General features: G+C 38.8%; 1 protein-coding gene across 2 annotated transcripts in view; it reads right to left on the bottom strand.

The window, feature by feature from the left end:
• Positions 1-23,621, bottom strand: part of PEPD (peptidase D) — a 140,262-nt gene that overhangs the window by 33,981 nt on the left and 82,660 nt on the right. For both annotated transcript variants that reach the window (XM_074840155.1, XM_074840156.1), the window contains 2 exons: positions 20,908-20,985; positions 3,730-3,878 (listed from right to left, as the gene is read on the bottom strand). In XM_074840155.1, coding sequence (XP_074696256.1) covers positions 3,730-3,878; positions 20,908-20,985 — 227 coding nt within the window. The remainder of the gene's footprint in view (positions 1-3,729; positions 3,879-20,907; positions 20,986-23,621) is intronic.

Raw genomic sequence — 23,621 nt, 5'->3', positions numbered from 1 at the left:
AGTGAGATTAAAAACCAATGCAGAAGTGAGACAAATTAGGACACTAACTTCTGGAATCTAAGTCTGGGATACTTGGTTTTGCAATTTCACTCTTTTTTAACAATTCTTTTCATGTAGAATATCTATGTAAAGACAAATAGTTTCTCAAATTACTGTTCTGAGTAAGAAGCAGATGATGCCTCAGACACCGAAGGGAATCGAAGTGTCAATATTCTGCACATCTGCCCCTGAATTTTAGTTCTGTGGAAGAGTAAATTTAATGCAGATGGACTTGACACGTTAAGAATATCCCCTAAATAGAAATGCAGCATTCCTCTCCGACATTTTGGATCACGAGCCTGACTTTGTAGGAAAGAGACAACTATTTCACTGCCCCACAAGCACGCCTTTTTGACTCTTTCGCTTCAGTGACAAGCATCACTGTCTTCATACAAGATCTACATTCAGTAGTTTCAAAATTGCTGCTTATGCAAGACTGAATATGTCTTTCTCCCCTTTTATTTTAAACAGATATGGTTTGTGGCAGCAGTTGTGATGACTGCACTGAACTTAGGCTACAATCCCACAAAGAGTGTTTCTTTACTTTCAGAATATATTATTTGGCTTGCAGAAGGAACTCTGTTCTTTCAGTTAGAAGGTAGGGAGACCCATACATGTGATTTGAGCTGTTTGCATGTTTGAACCATGCACAGGATGCAGTCAGATGAATGCTTTTCTAAAATAAAATACAATGTCTTGGAGTATTTTTAAAATTATGACAACTGTTTGTATATAGAAGTATAAACAAAATGTATTAGGAGGTCTATCATCTCTCAGAAAGTAACTTCACTCAAGTCAATCAGGTTCATATGACAGCCAAATTGAAAAAAGAAATGCAAATCTCTGAACTTCACACATCTATATAAAACGTTGCTAGCAAATGTGTGTCCTTCCATAAACACAGTTATGTAACCCAGTATTTGGTTAGTGACTCTCCCTAAAGTACTTGCTCCCTATCTTGCAGTGAGAAAGACTTCGGGAATCATTAACCTTCTGAAGACAACAACTAGATGTCCCCTGTGACCCTTTGCCACAAGGCATAATTAAGGCCTCAATTCTGCAGCTGGAGAGAAATACCATTTTCTACAGTTGCTGACTCTGCTGCATACACTCTTTCTGCACAGCCTGCCCCATGAATGGTTACTGCCATGTCAGCCAAGTCACTTGACTGTCTTTGATCTTAGGAACCCTGGGAAATGAAGACAAACAAAAATAATAGCAAAATGAACAAGGGCTCCATAATTCATAAAATCTGACTAAAACATGATGGGGCTGGGTTTTACATTTAGTGCCTCTAAACCCGCAAGCTCTTCTGCCTCCTTTTTCGGAGACCTAAAGTATTAACTTTCCATCAGACAGGGAGAAGAGACACTAGAGAGCTGAATTCACATCATCCTTTCCTGCTCCCCTCTGTGACAGCACCCGGCTCCCCCAGGAGCAGATCCTGGTGCTTTAGTCAGCTAACAAATTAGGTTTGTCCAACGAGACGAAGGAGGCTGCAGCCTCTCCCACAGAAACAGCTTTCTCTGGGCAGCAGTAACAATACATTCAGTTTGCATCCACCCCTTCGAGGGGCTCTGGGGTTTCTCAACAGCCTCAGAAGTATGTGACACTAACCATGCTATGAAGGTCAGTGTTTCTTTTTCTACAGCAGAATGTTAGCCTTCCAGGAGATCCAATGCCACTTTCAACTAGCAGTCCAACAGTACATGACATGGCAGTTCTTCTGTCTGTCTCAGTGTTCAATTAAAACAGCTAGCCAAAACATTTTAAAGGAATTTGATGGAAGGTACAAAGCAGATCCATTTTCTTTAAAAGTATTTATGAAAGCCTTTTACAGAAATGTCTTATCTCCTGTGACCCCTTTAGTATGAAAAGGGGTGTGATTGGAAACAAAATAACTAAGTAACTATTTGAAGAATATATGATTTTTAAAGTTATTTAAAGTTGTATATAGAAGAGGATCTCTCTTTAATCCAGCTCATCATTCCAGTTTGAAATGTCTTTAGCGCACTGTAAATTCATTTCAGACACTGTAAATACTTTTCTGCCAACTACATATTTTAAGTGTTTCATACCAATTTCAGTAGTAAAGAGTCTTTGTCCTTTGGTGTGTTTTTGAGAGCTCATTAGAGGAAAATATAATAATATTGTCAGATTTCTTGCATCAGTGGACAGATGGGTTAAAAGCTGCAAAAGAACTAGGGTACAAGCCATACAGACCTCAAAAGCAGACTTTTCCAGATGATGAAAATTTCTGCACATTACAGGACTCTACCCAGATCTGTAATTCAACAGAGTGTGAAAGGTCCAGGTTGCATTTCACTACACAGAGGTACCAAACGAACCAGTCCACAGAACATGTTTAACCTGCTTTCTGGAGCCAGAAAATTCACCATTACTAGTCTCATAAACAGCATTTGCACCATTCTCCTGAACTAAAGCACAGTGAGAACATAAAGTTCAGTTCCATCTTCTGCCAGACATTAAGAATGATTTCTCTGTCTACAAATCTCAAATTCCCAAGGCCTAGTAAAGGATTCTTACAACTACTTTTCAGAAATACGTAACTTAGTATGTCCTTATTTTCTGACACCGTAAATAAAGTAAACTGAGGAATTCTCTACACCATCCTGACTACAGCATCATAGTAGCTCTCAAGTTCTGAAGATAGTCCGCAACTTATTAGCATGAAATACTGCCAAAAATGTAACATGAAATTAGAGGTGGCACTGAAATGCAAAGTAAACTATGAAGAGGAACAGGAACAAGATTCTTCAGGGGAGAAACAGCAGATGATGAAGAACACACATTGTTACTAAAATGGCAAAATATCTAGTCTCATTTTGCAGATAAGCTTCAAGTGTTATTGCTCCCTTCCAAGCTGCAAAAATGAACAGTGCTGCTGGCAGCTTGTATAACAGGAAAATTACATATGTTCTGACTGGCAATCCAGAGAGCCCATGCACTCAAGGCCTGATGATTGAAAGCTAATATGGTAAATTTAAAGGATAAGTGTGCTTTGTGCATTAAGTACATTTTTCTCGAAGTTGTTCTATTAGTAATACTCAGAAATGTTCAAGTTGTTTCAACTATGAAATGGTATACTTGATAAATTAGCTTGCCTGCTAATGCATACAGTGAAGCATGCAATAGCCAGTGCTTTCTACAGCTTTTTGAGGGTAATTGAGTATCCTTCCCAAAGATGTACACTCCATTCTCTTTTTCAACAGAAGATTTCTATTGAGCTTACATGTAAAATACAGAAAACACTTGAAACAAACCAAAGCACGACACACACGTTCACCCAAACTGACTTCAGTCTTCAGCGTAAAGCTTCCTGAAAAGATGGCTGCCAGTGTAAACACACACCAGAGTAACTGCTGTCACCACTAGATTAAAGGAATAAAAAAAAAAAGTGGAAGATTAAAATACCTTTTAAATTTTATTAATAATTGTTTGTGTTACTTCTTTAAAAGTGTTGTATGAAAAATGTTGTGTGTCCTCCATGTCACATAATGCCACAAAACGTCCTCCTCTATCCTCCATTAGGTGCTGTTTAAACATGGAAATTAATTTTGTCATCTTGTTCCTTTCCAGCACTTTCTAAAGTACAAACATAATTGTCTTGACAGCCTGAATGCTGCCATCAAGCTCGTCAATTCCTGCTGACATGTACCGATCTTTTACCTGGCTTGACTGCTTTCATTACAGCCCGCGATGACTTCAGCACTGCTTCGTAGACAGCCCTCTGGTCAGGAGTGAACTTTCCATTTGCAGGGAAGGTGCAGGTGATGTCGGAGCCATAGCAGTAATACTCTCCTCCCATGTCGAACAGACTAAAAAGAAAACAGAGGAGGAAGAAATGAAAATTTAATTCAAAAGAAATAATAGAACAGAAGACATTTCTCCTGCTTTGCACTTAAAATGTCATCTGCATTTTGGTAGTTGGCCATATAATCACCACTTGAATGCTGTTCCTAAGTAAAATAAGACAATCTCCTAACAGAAAGGTATCTGCATTGCATATGGCTTAAATGGTCAACCTTACAGGCTGCACTGGTCCTGGGTGAAAACACTGAGAGAATGCATAAAGAAAGATAAAAAGTACAGAAGGAAGGAATCTACTTCAAGCTCTTCAGTTCCAGTTTCTAAGACCTCTTCTCAGAAGAAAAAAACATTTCTTTTTTTTCTTTCCTGAAAAATGTTAGCACCACACGAAGGGTCTAACCTCAAAACTTAACAGAGAAATGTTAATTAAATTATGGCCATTGTATCTAAGTGTCAAAACACATCTGATAGTTTAAATAAAATGTCCCTAATAAAGGTTGACTGCCACTGCTCACATTATAGATTTTCCTTTAAGACAAATTTGCCTAACGGGGATTAAAGAAACAAGGATTATGGGAAGATCCAACCAGAAAAAAAAAAACATTTAGTACAGTTTTCTGCATCAGAGGTAGAAGAAAAAAAAAAAAGATATTTAGTGCTTTCTTTTATGGGGATAAAAAACCTGCTTTACCCCTTGAGAAGCATATTTATTCTACACGATTCACCACTCATTGCTCAGCTGCCAGAAATCAATCTGCAAGAATAGCAAGTGGGTCTCTACACCCTTGTGAGAACCAGGTTAGACATTTGCAATACTATGCTTCTTGAGGTTACCTGATAAGGCACTGGTTTCAGCAGGCTCAAAAATCAGCAAATAACCAAATAATCATTTGGACCAAACAATACTTGAGCAAATAACCCTCCTAGTTCATCATATGTTGATTACGAGGCGGCACATTTCACATATGACTTTGGTCTTGACACACAGTATTTGTGTGACCTGCTGATTTCTCAGGTAATGAATCAGAGTTGAAATCTGCTAATTTAAGTCTTCTTCCAACCACCTCAAACAAATGTGTGAGTCTCTTATCATCCTAAGAAATATAATCTTCCTTCACTGTGTGTAAAAAACTTGGAGTTTTCTTCCTCTTGCTTATGCTTCACAGAAAAGTCAATCAGACAACACAAGCAGAAGAAAGGACAGTCCACTTGGGGTACCCTCTCTGCCAGAGTCCTAATTACAGCAGTAATTAGGAAAACCATGCAGTGCAGCTCTGTCCCCAACCCACATACATGACTAGGTAAAGATAAGTGTAAGCTACCACAAAAAGTGGTACAGCACTCAGCTGTAAATGTTCACCATTTCCAACATAACTGCCACTGAAAGCAACAGACAATAAGTAAGCGAAGGCAATCATGATAAAGCTAAACAGGGCTGGGACTCTTCTTGCTGCATTGCATACACAGACACACACTCCTGAAGATTTGGTCCAAGAAATTTTAAAATCCACCCCGCAATTTCCTCCATTAACAAATCTTTGCACTGAGTGCAAGCCCTGCTGAAGTCATCGCCAGCCTCCCCAAACTGGGCAAGGTTCACCTGCAGAGAGACTTGCAGGACTGGAACTTCAGGAACAAACCGGATGGTTTACAGATGCAGAACTGCACAAGGCTTAAAGCTACAGGAGCAAACTCCTTAGAGGAATGCTAAAGAGAGAACTGCAAACTTATATATGTACATGCAGAGCTAATACAAACCCTATATACATTCACTTAAATATGAAATATGGTATGTTAAAACAGAAAGTTGCTAATTGAAAGAAGATATACAATAGACAGCAAATATCAGACCCACAGGGTAAAAAACCCATGATTTGACACCAACATAGCAACTATAAACCAGCCTAGCCAAACCTCAAAATCAGAAACCCCATCAACACTGCATAAGTTTTGAATTTATGGTTAATTTGCTTCTAAAAATAACTAATGATACACACAAAAAATCTAAGGATACAGAAAACTAGTTGCAGCAACTAAGAATCATGTAAGAAGCTGCTATGTTCTCTGTTCCAACAAGATACAGATTTCAGATTAGTTCTAAATCTTTCACCCCATCCCAGACTGAACCCTTTCAAAATCACAAAACAAGTTTCAAGGTGCTTTGTGAGATTTAGAGCAGTTTTGTGGCCTAACTCTGTTGAATTTAAAAGTCTAAGTGTCCATTCAGCATGGTGACAGTAAAGCTGTGACCAACAGCTTCCAAACTCCCTGTCCACGTCTACCAGAAGTTGCTATGCTTTCTGTATTTTACTAGGAGAATAGTCATTCTGAACTTACCATCGGCAAAATTTTAGCTATGTCTTTAACCTTAAAATTTTCAGCATTTTCTCAAACCCATTCATCACTTGGTGGTTGTTAAATAGTTTTCTGAGATTGGATCACTGAGTAATGAAAAAAAAAAAATCATAAAGCTAATGGTACACCAAAACAAGGCTCACAAGCTAGGAAGCACCATGTGTTTAGGTTTCTTGGCTTCCAGACAAGAGGAGACATGAGGAAAGATGATCTTTCAAATTCTACCTCGGAGCACAACACACCATCCAGCCTGTATGCTTCAGTGAAAAAGCATCCAAACCAAACTGTATGTTTGGGAGATATTTTGGCTCTTATTAGGATTATCTTCCATTTAACTTCAGTTGGGAACATATCCATTAGTTAAAATTCTGCCCAAGACACGGAAATAGCCCAAATATTGCAGTTACCTGGAGGAAATAATGGGAGCCTGAGAAGATCCCAGTTTCATACCTTTGCTTGCCAGGCAAAATAAGTGGTCAAGCACATTAAGTCCAATAAAATGCATGTGAGCTACTATCTTCTCCTGTTGACTAACTGGAAAAAATTTCTAAAAGCAGTTCCTTTAATCCTGGTTTCTTAGAAAAAATACATTTATTTTATCCTGCAATTTGATGGTAACTGCTAGTAAACTGCTAGTAAAAGAGATATTATTAATGCATTACCTGCCTGATAACGCATTCTTACAAGGGTCATGTACAGAAACAACTACTTACTGTTATTTGGACTGTTATCAAGTCTGGCAACAATCTAAACAAATTAAATGCACAAATGAAAATAGGCTTTATAGGCATCTTAATCTATGGCTTGCCTTTTAAGAACTGTTTAATGTAGAGTAACATATGCAATAATACAACGTATCTCCAAACTCTACTATAATCCCCTTTTAGATAAATTAAGTGCTACACATCTAGCAGATTGTATACGTTGTCTATCACAAAACTTAATTGTGAATTCTGTTTTCTGTTTAATGAGGAAAAATTTAATTCCAGAACAAGCCTTTCTCCACTCCTTTTTCAGCAAGGATGCAATTGTTAATTACTGATTTCAATGAATGCAGGGATGATGTGTCTAAGGTTGTCAGATTTCTGAGGTGTCTTGAACGGGAAGGTGGCCAGAGGAGTGTCACTGATCAGAGGGGTGCATGATTGTATGTCAAAGTTCTCACTGATTTCACTTGAAGCTGATGAAGTCTTTTGTTGCATAGGTCACTCTTTCAAGAGAGAAGTTAACCTTGCTTTGCATTACTTTGTTGGGAGCAAAAGCAATGAAAATCTGCCTGGCTTTATTTCAGGGTGAAAAGTGCATGATGTATAAAGCAGATTTAACAGTCAGAAGACCTGAGCACTCTCTAAAAATTCCATGTTACTGTTTCAAATTGTTTTCTAGAAGTAATAAGAAGCTATACCACATGTAGAAGATGCATAGCAAAAATATTCCAAACTCCTCCTTGGAAGCATGGGCATGCCTCTCCTAAGGAAGGCTTCAGTTCTGTGTATATATATATAATCTTTCCTCCCAAACATATTGCAAAATACTGTAAACATTATTAACTAAAACTGAACAATGCAAAGTATGAGAAAAATCAGATAACCTGTCAGTTGTTCTACTGACAGAATGACTTGCTTACATATCATTAATACAACGTTAGCCAACAGCATCAAAAAAAAAGTTGCCTTCTGCATCTGTTTTAGAAGTCACCTTCAAAAATGACTAAGCATTTCACTCCTTTCACAGGAAAAAGGTTTGACACCACAACTTAAAATCATTTTTTACATAAAACTGTATCAAATCAAAAAGAAGCAGGAACACATGTCACCTGCCACAGCCTTTCAGAAAGGATGGGCTGGGTGTGCCCCTCCTCACAGGAGCTTCGCAGCCCTTCCCTGGCAGGTCCCTGGTGCCGCTGGCAGTGTCCCTTCCACGTCCAACCGAAATGAGTTTCTGCTCCCTGTGCAGGAACCCCAGATGGGAGTCGGGAGAAAATATTTCAAGTCTTGTCGATTTTAAAGTGAATACAGCCTTGTAAGTCAGTACTGCAACTGAAGTGCTACACAACACGATGCACAAAAGCTTTTTTTTCCCCTCTCATCCCTCTGAAACAATACGGATGAGTAAGACATAGCTGTGTTACTTCCACAGAATATTGGCACCACAAAATGCAAATTTATAGTTACATCTTTGGCTTTCAAGCCCAGAAAAATAATATGCATTTCGGTATCAATTTTAGCTTTCTTGACCTCTGACCTTTGAAGCATCACAAAACACTTTGCATAACACTTCAGATCTGAAAACTGTGGACTATGATCAGCCATGCTTCTTTTCTTCATAGTCACTGTATACCATTTTTTTTTAAATAAAGCATCATCTTCCTCTAAGCACGTATTTTACTTTTATAGGCTTGCTGACACTTTTATTGTCAAATAATTTGAAACTGCCAGGCAATGAAGCAAATTATGGCCAATATCACAATGGGAAGCAATACTTTATTTGGGATATCTGAGCCATGTGTATGAATCGTTATGATCCAACAACCAACCCAACCCAAAGACAAGCTCTTGCAGGCATTTCTCAGGAAGCCTAGAGCTTCTCCCATGAGCTAACGCATAAAGCTGTCACCTTCCTTCCCTACAGATCTGCTTGGCCTGTACACTCAGAACTGGATCTCCTCACGATAGTTACAAAACCAAATTATTTTTCTGCAGTTGTTAACACCACAGAGTGATGACTGCAGTGAAACCCAGGTGGAATTCCTCCTGGTGCAACGCACTGCAGCACGGGGTTGTACTGAGTGTCACCTGCCTGCAACCCATGTCCTCCCCAGCTTCTCTTCTCAGGACAAAACCTTCCCTTCTCCCGAGTGGGTTTGCAAAACTAGCAATTAGAAAACTGATATTGCCATATCTTACCGTGCCCTCCTCATACCTCAGGTTACAGGTAAAAAGGTATGAATACTGATGCGCTTTACTCAGCGACGTTTACTGAGGTGTTAGGGTTTTGAGCCATTATTAACCAACATACCTATGAGCAGCCAACACTGATGAACTGGTGTCAGCCCAATCCTAGAACAGGAGGAATAAAGGTACGCACGACCTTTTCCTCCTCTTATTGCAGTAAGACCAAGTCATCCCCAGCTGGAGATTTGATTCTGTGACCTTGCTGTACTCTGCTCCAAGTTCACAGAGTGCTCCATGCATTACACTTCATGCAGCAATTAAATCTTTAAGTATTCATGCACTAACAAAATCCGACCATTTGTTTGGTTAAACTCTTCTAAGGCAATTTCAAGCTTAAGGAAGCTAGGTATCAGCATTCCTATGAGATACGTCTTTGGAAACACGCCAAGTGATTTGGAAATAGGGTGGCTTAATAGCAGACCACAAGAATGAATTATAGTAAATGATATCACAAGTAAGAAAATGGAGAGTTAAGTGACACTCTTTTTCATCCACTTGCATCCTGACTAGCCAAGAGTTACCAATTAAAAAAGCAACACCAAGTAAGGTAACATTGCAAACCCCAACAAATAACTGGAACGGTATAGTGCAAAGTCCCACCATGCTCAGGATGGTTTGTTTTTTTTAAGAGGTGCCCTGCTGTGACCAGCTTCCATCTGACATGATACAGAGAGAGCTTGTAGTGGCTCTGTCTTGAAGCTAGGCTTGTCTTGCTGATTTAAGGCCAGCTTTTTGTTGTCAGCACCCCTGGAGTCAAGAGTAACCTTAGAAAAATGCTAAAGAATATTTTTTGTGTAGGAAATGGGGTTCTGGGTATTCACAAGAAAACATCAAGTTTTTGTTTAAGCCTCCTGAAAATCCTGTAGTCCACACAGGTAATGCAACTACAGAGACACAAAATGACTACATGACTATTCTTCATCTAGTTGCAATTTACATAACCACGTGGCCCTCTATTTTTTGTGTTTGTCCTCAACCATGTCCTTTCAACTTTTCCATGACTTTCCCATCTGTGCTCCTCTTGTAGCACTGTCTCTCTTAAGGCTTTCCCAGAGTATTATAGATAATGGAAAGCTTGCCTCAACCTTCTCTCACAGAAGATGACAAGATATGCCACTAAGCTCACAAAGAGGGTGAAAAAAAAAAAAAAAGTATCTGTCTACACTGAGTTTTGAAGGAGAGAGGATTCCCTGCCTGTACTTCTACAACACCAACTACAGAGACTTCAGTGGCTGTAGCAAAAATATACAAAAGTTTGAGCTGGCTGGATTAAAAAAAAAAAAAAAAAAAGACAGCAACCAAACAAAAAAAAAAACCTTCTCCAGGTGTTCGTGCCTTGCACTGCCCAGGGTTTCCTCTCACTGCAACAGACACAGAAACACTGGCTCGCAGAAGCAGGGCAGCAGCGTGATGCAGAGATGAGCAGCAGGAGGTGGGTGTGCGCTGCTCTGACCCGCTGTCACAGGGAAGGTGTTCCTCTGCTCTGCCGCTCCATCCCCACTGCCGAGAAAAAATGGCTTCCTCAACCAACAACAGTGTGTGGGAGTGCCCTCTCTCACAATGATTTGAGCCAAGCAGAAGAACTTCAGATCCATTTATCTCACAGGATATGAAAACTCAATCTCCCTGAATTCACCAAATGAGCTGCACTAAGAGTTGGTTCAGTAAACACCCACGTATTCTAGTAAGATTTTACGTGCTATTTTCACACACAGGTTAGGAATCCCTTGCTTACAGTATTTATCTCTTGAAGAAATCTAAGACAACAGCCTTAAGCTTCTGTGCTAAATAAATCAATTTCCATGATCAAGTATAACACCTCTTCCATCCCCATGCAGTCCACATTAATGCCTTATGAAAAATGTCAAGTTTGCCAGAGTAAAGAGCCAAAAACCTTTTGACTGGCTTGTTCACAGCTAAATTTGCCCCTGAGTACCATCTCCCAGTGTTTCTGCTAAGCAGAGGAACATCTCTAATACAGAACTGCTGCATACAAATAAAGAATTGGGAACACCACGCTAGTATTGCTGGGTTAGAAGGAGGCAGCAGCAATGGAGGCTTCACAAGATGCAGAAGGTAAACTGCCAGTACTGCCTGCTTAACACCTCTGCCAGACCCACGCAGGCAATGTGCCAGAGATCAGGAAAAGTCTCAGGTGAGGTTCTGACAAAAGGGTTACCTGTTTGTCTTCTTGCTGAATGGGTGATTTTTTTCTGGCTTTATTATCCTAATTATTATCCATTTTTAATTGGCATATTTAATAAGCAACAGTACTCTCTTTAGCAGAGACAACTCTTTGCTGAAGTCAACCTAACAGAGATGGCAGCAAACTCCAAGTTTTGGCCAGTTTCCACCCGTTAGGAGCCTCCCCACTGGAAAGGCGGTATCTGGGGCGTTCATGGCTCTGGCTGACTTGCTCAAACAAGGAGCAAGGATGTCAGAGCTGCAGGGAAGAGAAGGGAGCACGCAAGGAGAAGCCTGTATTGGCAGTTGAGTGCTTCCCAATCAAACCGAGGACAGCAAACCTCATTAGCTTCTCACCGGAATGTGAGATACCAGCACACGGTAACAACAACAACACAGCTACATTTTCAGGTTACTAAAATTTTGCAGTTGACTAAACCAGTCCATTTCTAGATGTCTTCTGAGAAGCAGAAGATACCTACTGAAAGTGAACTGTAGAAGTTTGATACTTCTAAAGCGGGCCACCATTCTTAGATGCTAACATTTGGACTTAAGAGCCTTAGCTTTCAGCAGTGTTTTTGGACACTCTGACCTGTGCTTCCCAGCCTGGACAAACAACCCCAGAGATCACAGGAGTAGGTGAAGTGTCAAACCTTACTTACTGATTTTTACTGTAAATACTGTCAAATTGTCTTATGTGTGTATGCGTGTGCTCACACACACGTGTCCATGTAAGTAAAAGGATAACACTTCAATTTTTTTTCCATGATGAAAACTGGGCCAGTGTCCAATGGTACAGGTTCATTTAGTTTTTTAGACATCCTGGGGTTGTTCAAGCAACCTCCAAGTTATCAGTTCTCAAATGGAATCCACCAGGTAGGGGTTTCAGAGTATTCTACAGAAGATGACAACAATGCAAAAAACCAGACAAGACAGTTGCTAGCCTTTCCATGGACAGGCCAAGTGCACAGTAATGAAGGCAGCAACTAGTATTTATGAAGAGGAGGCTGCCTATTCCCTAGCCAAGCATGCTGTTTTGCCAGTAAGAACATTTTTTCCTATTCGAAAGAAATGCCTACTCTTCATGGCAGCACCTCAAGTTGAAAGTATAGTACTGCAATGTACAACTGAAATCAGAAATATTCTTGCCCTAAAGACCTAAATTGGCTCAGCCTAGATGTGGAGCAGTATTACACTAGAAGGACTCCTGAGGCCCTGGCTCTGCAAGACTGTACCTCCACCACGGGGTAACAAGTGGTTCTCTGCACAGACTCAAGAGAAGACCCAACGCTGTCCCTAATACAGGTACTGGGAATTACATTTGGTTTGGGGAGATACACAAAGGGTGCATTAGAGACTAACTGTACCTTCCATCTGAGTCATATATTGGTTTAAAAGCCAGGCAGACTCCCTCTAAAATTGTATTTTGACCTATACAATTGAGTTCCCCACACCAAGAGCAAGGAGAAAGATTTTACTACTGAAATCCATTCAAGATAAGCAACAATCGTCAAGAGTACTTCTATCATACTTTATGTGTATCTGTATTAACAAAGACCACCATAAAAAGTGGATTACACTAAATGGCATTTATAAATGATCAATATTAAATCAACAGCTATTAAAACAATACTGCTTGTTTTCTTTAAAGAGATGAACAACCTAATCAAATCAGTCCAACAGCAGCCATAGCAACCTCACGCACTCAGTTTTTTTCAGACTATACTGGGAATGCTAAGCTAAAACTATGACAGATAAAACTCATTTACAGATGACAATTAAAAAGACATTTCACATACACAATAGAGAGCATAAAATTAAGAGGCAGACCATAACACAGCACTTAAAGGAAAGCTAAAATTTGTTACAGCAAACACGATATTAATATTTAGCGACCTCTGCTTTGGTTAAAAGGCTTATACATTTCAGACAGTAGGCAACCTCATAGCCTGAATTAACCAGTACTAAGAGAACACATATTCAATTAGAGCAAAATTATTGTTATTTCTAGCAAATATATTTTTATACTTTTAATCAAATTCAATTTTTCTAGATTAGCATAAAATTAATATAGTCTATAGGTACAACAAAAAGAAAAATACCTACACTTGATGAAAATAGTAAATATTAATCAAGCCAGAGGAATCAAGCCAAAGAAATTATTTCAGAAATGGATAGCCAGTTGATTTTGCAATCAACCAGTAAGTAGTAGCAATGTACTTTGTATTATTATTAGAAACAAAACCATAACTAACAACAAGTTATTTCAAAACTGCAGACTGAAAGGTTAAAGCTAACCATAATTTTTGCATATTATTACAGCATCAAATTTCAAAATGCATAAAAAAATGCATGAGGCCAAATGAAAATACTAGTCTCACCCACATAAAATAGTTGAGCATTTACATCTGACACATTAATATCCTAGGATCTTAAAAGCAGTGCTTTCAAGAAGTAATAAATACAATATTTTGTTCCGTAGGATAAATTGTTTTAATAGCAGACAATGAAGTACTTGGGGTGGAAAAGGGAGGACTTGTATTATCTGATGTGAAAAGATCAGTCAGTTCCTGCTTTTTAATGCAACATTGCCCCCATCTGGACAATTTAATTTTGGTTTATAGGTTGACAGTATCAAAAGAACGTGGTAAAACTCAGTGTAAATTCCAAAAAAGTTTGGAAAAGAGTCACAACAAATTTCTATCATCTTTTGTAGGATATTTTTTTCAAGCTCATCCAAGTCTTTTAGTTGAGTTATTGAAAGTCTTCTCAATATTTTCTTGAAACAAATGATAGCCACTCAGTACTCATAAAAAGAGCTTTTATAATATACACGTACTCATTCATGCAAAAAAGAGAATAGTGCATCTTCTACATATAACACTGTACAATATTAAGATAAATATGCTGATATAGTTTCAATGCAATATGTATACTACATATGCATATTGTATGTATGTATAAAAGATAAATGCACGTAGCTTATACAGAAAATGACAAATCTTTTGATTGCAGAAAGCCATATATTATGCTTTTAGATCAAAGAAGTAAAATTAGCAAAGTAACTTCTATTCTACCTAATAGAAGGCTTAGCCTTCATGAATAACCATGAACAACTGAATCTGACCAGTTCTTGCAATAAGCAACTTTCTTTTGCAATATTCTTCACACACCTTGGAGTGACCAACAACTCCAGGAAGCCTGAAAACTGTCCTTTGTCTCTTCTGAGCAATTAAAAAATAAAAAGGCCTGAACACTTAGGATCTTCCCTCTCTGTTTCATCCAGAACAACCTTTTGCAACTACCTGTACTTGCAGTCAAGAAAAACTCCCTATGATGAACAAAGCTTCTGAAATGTCAAGAGGAGGAACACTAGAAGTTAAACAGGATCTTCTGACAGCACCAGAAGTTATAATAATAAAAAATTTATTAAGAGGTACATATAAGTGCCAAATGGAAGGAAAGAAAACCAAGGTTAACACAACTTGAGTGGAATGCACATTATAGACATAAAGGCAGTGCTCCTGGAAGGCTGTTGTGCCTTTGCTCTGGCAAGTACAACACATTACCAATATCAAAACACGGGACAATCATCACCTCCTTCCAGAGAGCACTTATTTTAGTGCCCTCTGGTGTCAGTATTATACTGATGCCTTAAATTTGCATTAGGATATTAAGGAGAGAAATAAAAAGCAAAATATTGCTCAGAGTTAAATTATTCCATTAAAGTCTTTTTGCAACACTAGACTGCTTTCCATACCCCCAACTCTATTATTTGACTAAGCAAATAACAATACCTGTTAATACAGTCAAGACATAGTTAAAACATTTAACAAAGGTGCATTATGCTAAGATTGTACTCTTATGACAGGATGTGTTTGATTTTGTGACACAAACAAAATGTCCCTAGTGCTTAAAATCTGGTACCTGAATGCAGTAAAACTATCTGCAGATAAAACTTGTTTTACTGCCATCACCAGCAGGTCTTGGAAACAGCAGCGAGCTTTTGCAGCAGGAAACATCCTGCTTCACCAAGGATACTGTACTCTTCCCAACACTTTCATTGAAATCAGTAAACTTAAATCTGAGAGTGTTAAAGGAAACAGTCAAATATAATGAAAGACATCATCTGACGATCCAACCTGTTTCCATTTAAACTTCTGAAGTTATTTTATAAATAATAGATAGTCCCACGTGAATACAAGGTTAATGGTCTCTCTCTCTGAGGTCTGCTGCACTGCACAAGCAGTTGATGCTGCATTCCTGTTATTTATGCTTTCACCCAAGCCCTCTTAATAAATTACACTCTGGCCCTCACTCCAGGGAGGACTACTACCCCGTGCTAACTGCCTGTGCTGCACCAGGCCCCGGATGCGCAGGTGGAGGTACCAAACGCCTGTCCTCTGCCGGGCGTGGGGAGCAGACACAGCACAGCCTCGCGGCACCACCGGTGAGGGCAGTCCAAGGGGGGACCTACCCATGTGCCCGGAAAGGAAATGGCGCCACACATCCAGACCTTCATTAACATTGTGACTTAGGAGGATATTTCAGAATATTAAAAATGCTTCAGCAGAATAAACAATTATTTTCAGTATTTTGCAAAGCCAGAACAGACCAACTAACCCCCAAAAATGTCATCAGGTGCTTGAAGGTCAGTGAACCTGACAATAAAAGTTGCTTACTAAGTGCTGAATTTTCACTGAGACACATTTGTCAGATGCCATAAAAAGACTAAGACCTGCAACTCGTGACACCTGCAGAAAACCATCTCAGGTAATAGCCATATCTATTTCAGTGACATCTGGGGTCAGGCTTATTTTCTCACATTTCTATTATTTAAGTGTGAGCCTCATCATGAAGAATCAATCTTTATTTTAACATCATAGAAGCATTTTCTATTTGTCAAACATTGCACGAGCCCTGCTGATCAATTGCAATAAACCAATCAACTCCTGACATGTCTTTGGTGCACGGCAATGCCAAGAATCCACAAAGGCAGACTGCACGAATTGCTAGGCAGCAAATTCAAAGCAATAAAATATCATTTTCTTGAATACCTTCTCAAAATCAAAATGTAAAGTACACACTTCAGGTTCAGCACCTCTCATGATTCCCACAACAAACCACCGAACCACAAAGGTGAGAAGAGACCTTTGCCTTGCCCCAGGCCTCCTCTGCTGCAGCCTATCTAATGTGATGGCCAGTTTTCTCCTTTCCCGACAGCCGTGGTGTGGCTCCACACTGCTGCACCACTAGGGCAGGGGCAGAAGACAGAAGGGAGGACCCAAGGGGATTTGCTTCCTTCATTTTTAAGAAAGCAGGTGCTTTCATTTTTCAGAAGGCAGATGCTGATTTGTTGAGACTAATGGTTTTTGAAGAAACACACTGGCTTTGACTGAACTTTTCATGGACGCTATTTGCCAGGGTCAAGTCATAACTTCCAGTCAAAGTCAGAGATCAATTTGAGGGGAGCTGAAACCAGAGGTTTCAGTCTCCCACGAGGGCTCTCTAATCACTGAACCAGTGTTTTGCCAGTGCAAACAAAAGCAAAATAGCTGCAAAAGGAGAGATGGTGAGACACTTGCCTGGGAAGAATGAGTAATGCAGGGGATGCCATTCAATGGACAGGAGCCCCAGGTGCTCATCTGCTCTTGATTTTTGCATAGCGGGGAGTCGGAGCTCTGTTCCTTGAATTTATTTGGGTTTCTTTTTCTTCTTGAGCAAAAACTTTTAATTTCATTCTACTCCTGCCCAAACTTTGAAAGACCTTGGATTGTGGAGGCTGGGAGGGTAGCTCAAAAACCCCTGCAAAATTTGGTTTAGTTACTTTCTGGCTCTGGTCTTGATGGAGGCCTCTCATATACAAGGCAGGAGACTGCAAACTACAACAAGCACTTCTGCTTATGACTCCACTTTCCATATTACAAAATGTAGTTACAGCCTCCCTACAGAAACAGCAGGCGTCTTGGCACACAAGGAGTAATGCAATACCTTGGGATACTGCAGTAAACCTCAGTCTTGGGCTCAGCTTCTATCCAAGCTGTCACAGGTTTAAGATGACAGAAGAAAATCAGTATTGGCGCGTTAGCTTGGCTGTACATCATCACTGCACGCCATGATTTGCAACATTGTGAGTAGAAAATATTATTTAAAGGTAATACCAAATGAAAGGGTAGAGTGCCTAGAATTGCAATTCACCAGGGTGGTCAGCCTACCCATTTACCTGCATGACCTTTTTGACCATGGAGACAATAGATGCTTGCTTAGGAAAAGTGTTTGGTTTAGACGATATTGATCATACTATTTAAAAAATGTTCACCACATAGATGTTATAGCACATGAATTATTTATATAAAACACCAACTTGCTGTTATTGCAATATTTACTTTTAATATCAGTATAAGTGAACATATCTATTGAATACCTAAACTTCCCTAAAAATATTGGGTTTTATTGCAATCATAATGTTTTGTGTTAGCTATTTTGTTTTTAATATTTAATAGACTGAAAATAACAGTCATGCTTAGCAATACAGTCCATATCAAGAAGCGTCAGAAATTCTCTTTATAGTCCTTGACTTGCACTGAGATTTTTGGCACAGAAACTGGACCTGTAAAAGTGTGGATTACGATGCAGTATCACAGATGTAATTCCATACCAGTTTCTTACAGAAGCAATAAATCCATTTGATGTAGATTAATTTTCAAAAATGAGCATCATAAAACCCAGTTGTTCTAAACCTGTCACAGTTTTTAAAGGAGTGAAAATAACAGTCTTAAAAAAAAAATTAAAATGCAATAGCACAAGTATTTTTGTCTATGATCTCCTGTTGATACCACAAAATCCTTGTAACTCATATTCTTAAAACAGCAAACAAAGCATGCACTTGGTGTTTCAAAGCAGCAAAGCATTAATTTTCCAAATCTATTTTTCTTAACGTTCAGGTACTTTGTTGACTTATTTACTACACTTACTGCGCTGCACTGCTTTGTACATAAAAATCCTAAGCAGTACATTTCTGCAAAATTCTTGCATGTTAAGTCATATCCACTAAATAATGTTAAGAAAAAGATAGGAAATTCTACTGAATAATTTAATAAAAATTATACCAAGTATCCAATCTTCCAGTTCTATTACGTACAAGTGTAGGAAACGTTAAATTAGATTTATACCAAAATACTGGTGGAAGCAGAAGTAACCCTTAAAACACTTCTACCTCTTTTTCACCAAAAGTAAAGCCATTTTTTCTCTATGTTCAGGGCTTCCTATGATTATCCAACAGAGGGCTCCCAGTAGCTATTAAAAAGCTTAATTGAGAGCCAAATATACAAACTCTAACATACACATACAAATCAGCATACTGTCATTTTAATAAGCTGTTCTGTATGCACATACATGCACACCTATACCCAATTTAGAAATTTGTAAAAGCGTACAGTAAAACCACACAGGTAGTGAGTGCCTTGTCATAACTTGTATGCTGTGAAAGTAGGCTAGGCTCAAGGTTTTTTCCAAAACACTATTTTTAACTGTGGAAAATTAGTGTATTTTTAAATCACCTTTACAAAAATTAATTTACATTTTCTTAGAAATTCTTTACTCTCACTTGAGCAAAATACTAAGAAAATCACGCGGAGCAAAGTTTGATTGCTACGTGACTAACAGTCAGGGGGAGCAAGGGCAGAGACTTGAAACCCAGGCAGGTGCTTGTGCACATGGAGAACTTATTTGCTAAAGCCAATCTATACCTGACAAACTTCATCTCATCAAGACAAAGATGCAACTGGACCGCTTCAGCAAGAGGATATTTCAAACTAGGTTAAACTTTCTTCTCATTGTTAAGATGATTACAAATTGAGGTTGCAGAACAGTAGTTTTGAAATGCTTAAGTAATCAACGTACTTGGTAGGTTATGTTTTTCTGACATTCAGATATCTAAGGCTAATAAGGCCCAAACATTTTTTTAAGGTTTTGCCAATACAGCAGGAAATCTGAGTTTGTGAAGAGTCTTGGTATGTGCTCTTGGGGTTTAGGAAGGACTTCAGCCATCCACTAAACTGTCCTCAGACACTGTAAGTAAAAGGGTCCTATGTATACCCTTCACTCTGAGGTCTCCCAGTAATACTATTCCCCTCACCATTTAAAGGCCTTAATTTTAAATACAGACCATCATAATGCAATGTGGAGTATCTTCTCTCAGTAACATACGCTGAGACTTCCTGTAGGCTACACACTTCTTTTGATAATTTAATTGAATGCCACAGCCCATACGGTATCATGTTGGTGTGTCTTGTCTCATCAAAAAGCCTCACAGCACTTTATCTACTCAAACACAATGTGATCATAAGTCAAAGCTATTGTTCTGCAATAAATTAATGTATTTGATGGGTTTAGTAAGCTATTCACCACAGATGAAGATAACACAAACTATTGTACAAGAAGCTTTTAAAAAAGTTTTTACAGTATTGAAAATAAATTACTTATCTGTAATTCAGTATGTTCATTCTGCAGCATCTGCAGATGTGCCCAGAACATTAGCCAACATGGCATAGTTTTTAACTTCTGAGATTCAATTTGTTTTCCGTAATAGTTTTTGAGCTTATCTATGATAATACTAATTTGCTTTCCTCCACACCTTTACATTCAACTGTGAAAATACATACCTGCACCCTTTTTGCACGTGTTACAAAAGAATCTGATAGATATCCTCCACTGAATGCTGGTGATTAACTCCTCCAAAAGTAATTCTGCACTTTTATAAATGCAGGCTTTTTGACCAAAGTCTTAGGAGGTGAAGTACAAAAGAGATATTCTGCTACATTACACACCACACAATTAGGTTTGTCTTTCAATTTATAGCAATGTATTTGGAGCTTTCATTCACCCTGCTTTTATCTGCAGTCATACTACAAAGCATGTGGACATGTAATGCAAGTAGAGAAAAATTTATGGTATTTGCAAGTGTATTATGGCAATGCTAAACTCTAAGCAAAATCTTTTTAGAAATTTTTGACACAATACAGAACTAGAAGCACCCTGCCCTAACCTGAACTGAGATGAGTTTGATCTCCTCACACTTTCAGGCCGGGGTGTCTGGGTGTGCGTACGCATTTGGAAAATCTAATCCATATTGCAATTTGATGCAATTCTTTAAAAGTAGCCAACAGTCTCTCGACCCTCCACCTTACTATCACAGCCCAGGTTTGGAACGGAGGTTCATGAGCAAACTCAGATGCCAATTTTTGCAACTGCCCTTGTACTTAGAATACAGTCATTTCTTAAACTAAATTCTAAGTGCCTTTGGCACAGAAGTGTTTGGGAACAATCTCTCTTTTCCCTTGCAACTGGAGATGCAGGTATACAGGACCTTTGGAAGAAACCTGACTAGTCTGGCATGCAACATCACATTCTATTTTAAAGATATGGACTTTCATCATTATACAGCCATCATTTTACTAATTAAGTCCAAGAGTACATATAATGCATGCATGGAAACAGTGCTAGCGTTACAAAAATATCAAGCAAATTCTAATCCTTGACTTACCACAAGTCTCCATCTTCAATAGTCTTATCATTTGGGGCTCCAGCATGGCCGTAGTGTAAAACAGATGAGTTCTCCCCACTGACAGGTGAAAAGAAAATTCAGCATGATTAACGGAAGAAGAAACAACACACACAACATGAGAACACAGTAAACATGACATTGTAATTATCAGTGTATTCATATATTAAACACAAAATTTTGCAGTCGTTAAGAACTGCCATAGGCCCTGCCCTGGCATGGGCTGTAACAGTACACCCTGCAGCTCGTTCCGCAGAAATGGGTACAGAATGGTCATTTTGCTACTCTGGCTGCAAGATACGACCTTCCTGCTGAAGGAACTCAGCACAGTTCATATAAATACTTCCCATGTCCATAACAGTGTTAAGGAAGTAATTATGCAGGAGTAATTTTTCAACCTACACCCATTTATTTCCTTCTAGATTTTTTTTTTAATTACTAAGTGATATGTTTCCGTATGTAAGGTTAAATATTCTGAGGCATAAAAACCAAACTGAAGACACATCTGACATGTTCGAAATGCTGTAGGAGTCACTGGGACTGGAAAAATTCGGCTGTCCATGTAAACAGTCCCAGTTCACCTCTGGCATGGCTATGCGTGATCTCTGCTGGAGCGGATACACTGCATGCTGCTTGGGCAGCATTCACAGCATACAATGTCAGCAGCAATAACAGGCATGAGAACTGTCATTCTATTTTTATCTTATTAAAAAAATCACATTACAAAGATTTTTATTCCTGAAAATCTTTCAGACTAAATTGCTAGTTCACAGCAAGAAAACATCTTCATAGAAGGTTGGACCCTTGTTCTGCGCTTTTGAAGCTCCACGATCCATTTGGTGACCTATATTTGTGCTTGGCTTCCTCTCTTGTCTAATGATATTCCCCCCGGTCTATCAAACATCAGATAAAAGACCAGTAAAGATCTCAAGTTTTACCTATTTTTCTTTTACTATTCACCTCAGATGGATGCTCCCTTTTTCTCTTCAAAAAGCTAGAAGAACTATATCATGTCCAAAAATACTCGTGTTGGGACAGGGTTACTGCAGCATCTCTCTGACCCCTCCAGCTGACTTGCCAGTCTGTATCTCACCTCTCATCAAAACCGTATTGGTCATCCTACTCAAATTTGATTCTTTCAAGTTGTGATGGTGGAACAGCTTCATATCTTAGGTGAAAGGAATCCGAGGCTCAATTTCAATGACTCTTTTGTTTTATCTGGTGTAAATGAGCCATCTGACATACTTCTATTAGACTTCTGGTATGTGCAATTACAAAAACAATAAACATGCACTGTATCCAAAAAGCGATTACCTTCAAGATATGTTAAGTACTTGTGACCAATTAGATATTTAATAGATTATTGGTCATTCAGATATAGTAACTCCATAAGTAATGATTATGGAGGAGAAAGAAGATGCCACCTTAAGTTTCTGAAGGGTCTCAATCTAAAGGGCTGGATCATGTAAATATTTTGAAAGCAGTAAGTTTTTATTATTAAGTATTTTTTAGCGTCTAAGAATCACTAGGCACTAAGGCAGTGAAGGACAATGTTTCAGAATCATGGGAATGATTTTCTGCCACAAAGTATATTTCTTAAAATTATACACTCCAAAGGAAAAAATTAAAATTGTTAAATCAAGAGTTTAAAAACCCCACAGAATTAAAGCTGCAACAAATTTGTTTTGTGATGCTGGTCCTATGGCTTAACCACGGTTTTACAACCAGCTACCGGTTGGGTGCTTTCTACTTCCTGGATGTCTGACTTGGGAACCTATGCTGTTCTGCAGAAAACTAAAAACAGCCCCATAAAGCTTGCACACAAGATGAAGACAGACAGGAGCTTGATTCTGAGATGTCCTGTCTCCTGGGCACTGGTGGTATAGTTCCATCTGGCCACAATTCCAGTTTTCCACACCAGGACACGTTCAGACTTAAGTTTATTCTGTCTGAGGAAAAAAAAAAAAAAAAAATCTATAATAGGGCAATGGACTGCAATCAAAAGAAAAAGGCCTTCTGTGCCAGCCGACATGTATGGCGGGAGCCATGTTTCCAGCCTCAGCTGTTTCATTTCATTTGCAGGTGACAGCAGTGGAGACTGCTCCTACCTCTGCGCTGGACTATCAGCATGACAAGAAGAGGCACCATCATTTCCTGCCTGAAGAACTGTTTCCCAGGTGAAGGGCTACGATTTGGGGGTGGAGAGGCAGCACTTGGAAGCAACTGGAATGACCTTGGTGCTATGCATGACACTGTGAATCTTCATGCTTGGTGTTTAAGGAAAAACACAAAAATAATAAAAAACCCCCACACCTGGCATGCACACAAACGCTCCACAGCAGTTTGTCAGGATTTTAGCTACAGCCAGTATTCCTTATCTCCCTCTAAAAATGGGGATAAAGCAGGAGAAGCAAACAGCACATGCATATATTTATGATCAACATTTAAAAAATTATCATGAAGCTTAAGGGCATGACTCCATGCTAATGTATTTGCAGATAGCTTGTTTACTTATATGCTGGTACCCTCGGTGTCATATACCATACCAGCTGCATAAACAAGTCATATATTCAAATATGAGCACTGCACAAATGCTTTCAACAATACACATTGCAAATACAAAGATGGGGGATTTCTTTTGCACATTTTAATGTAAAGGGTTTAGTTTACAAAATATTTCTGTAAGGTTCAGCACC

Source organism: Strix aluco, chromosome 14, assembly GCF_031877795.1.
Source record: "Strix aluco isolate bStrAlu1 chromosome 14, bStrAlu1.hap1, whole genome shotgun sequence".
Taxonomy (NCBI): Eukaryota; Metazoa; Chordata; class Aves; order Strigiformes; family Strigidae; genus Strix; species Strix aluco.
The sequence above is the reverse complement of the archived record's forward strand: the minus strand, read 5'-3'. Positions and strand labels throughout refer to the sequence as shown.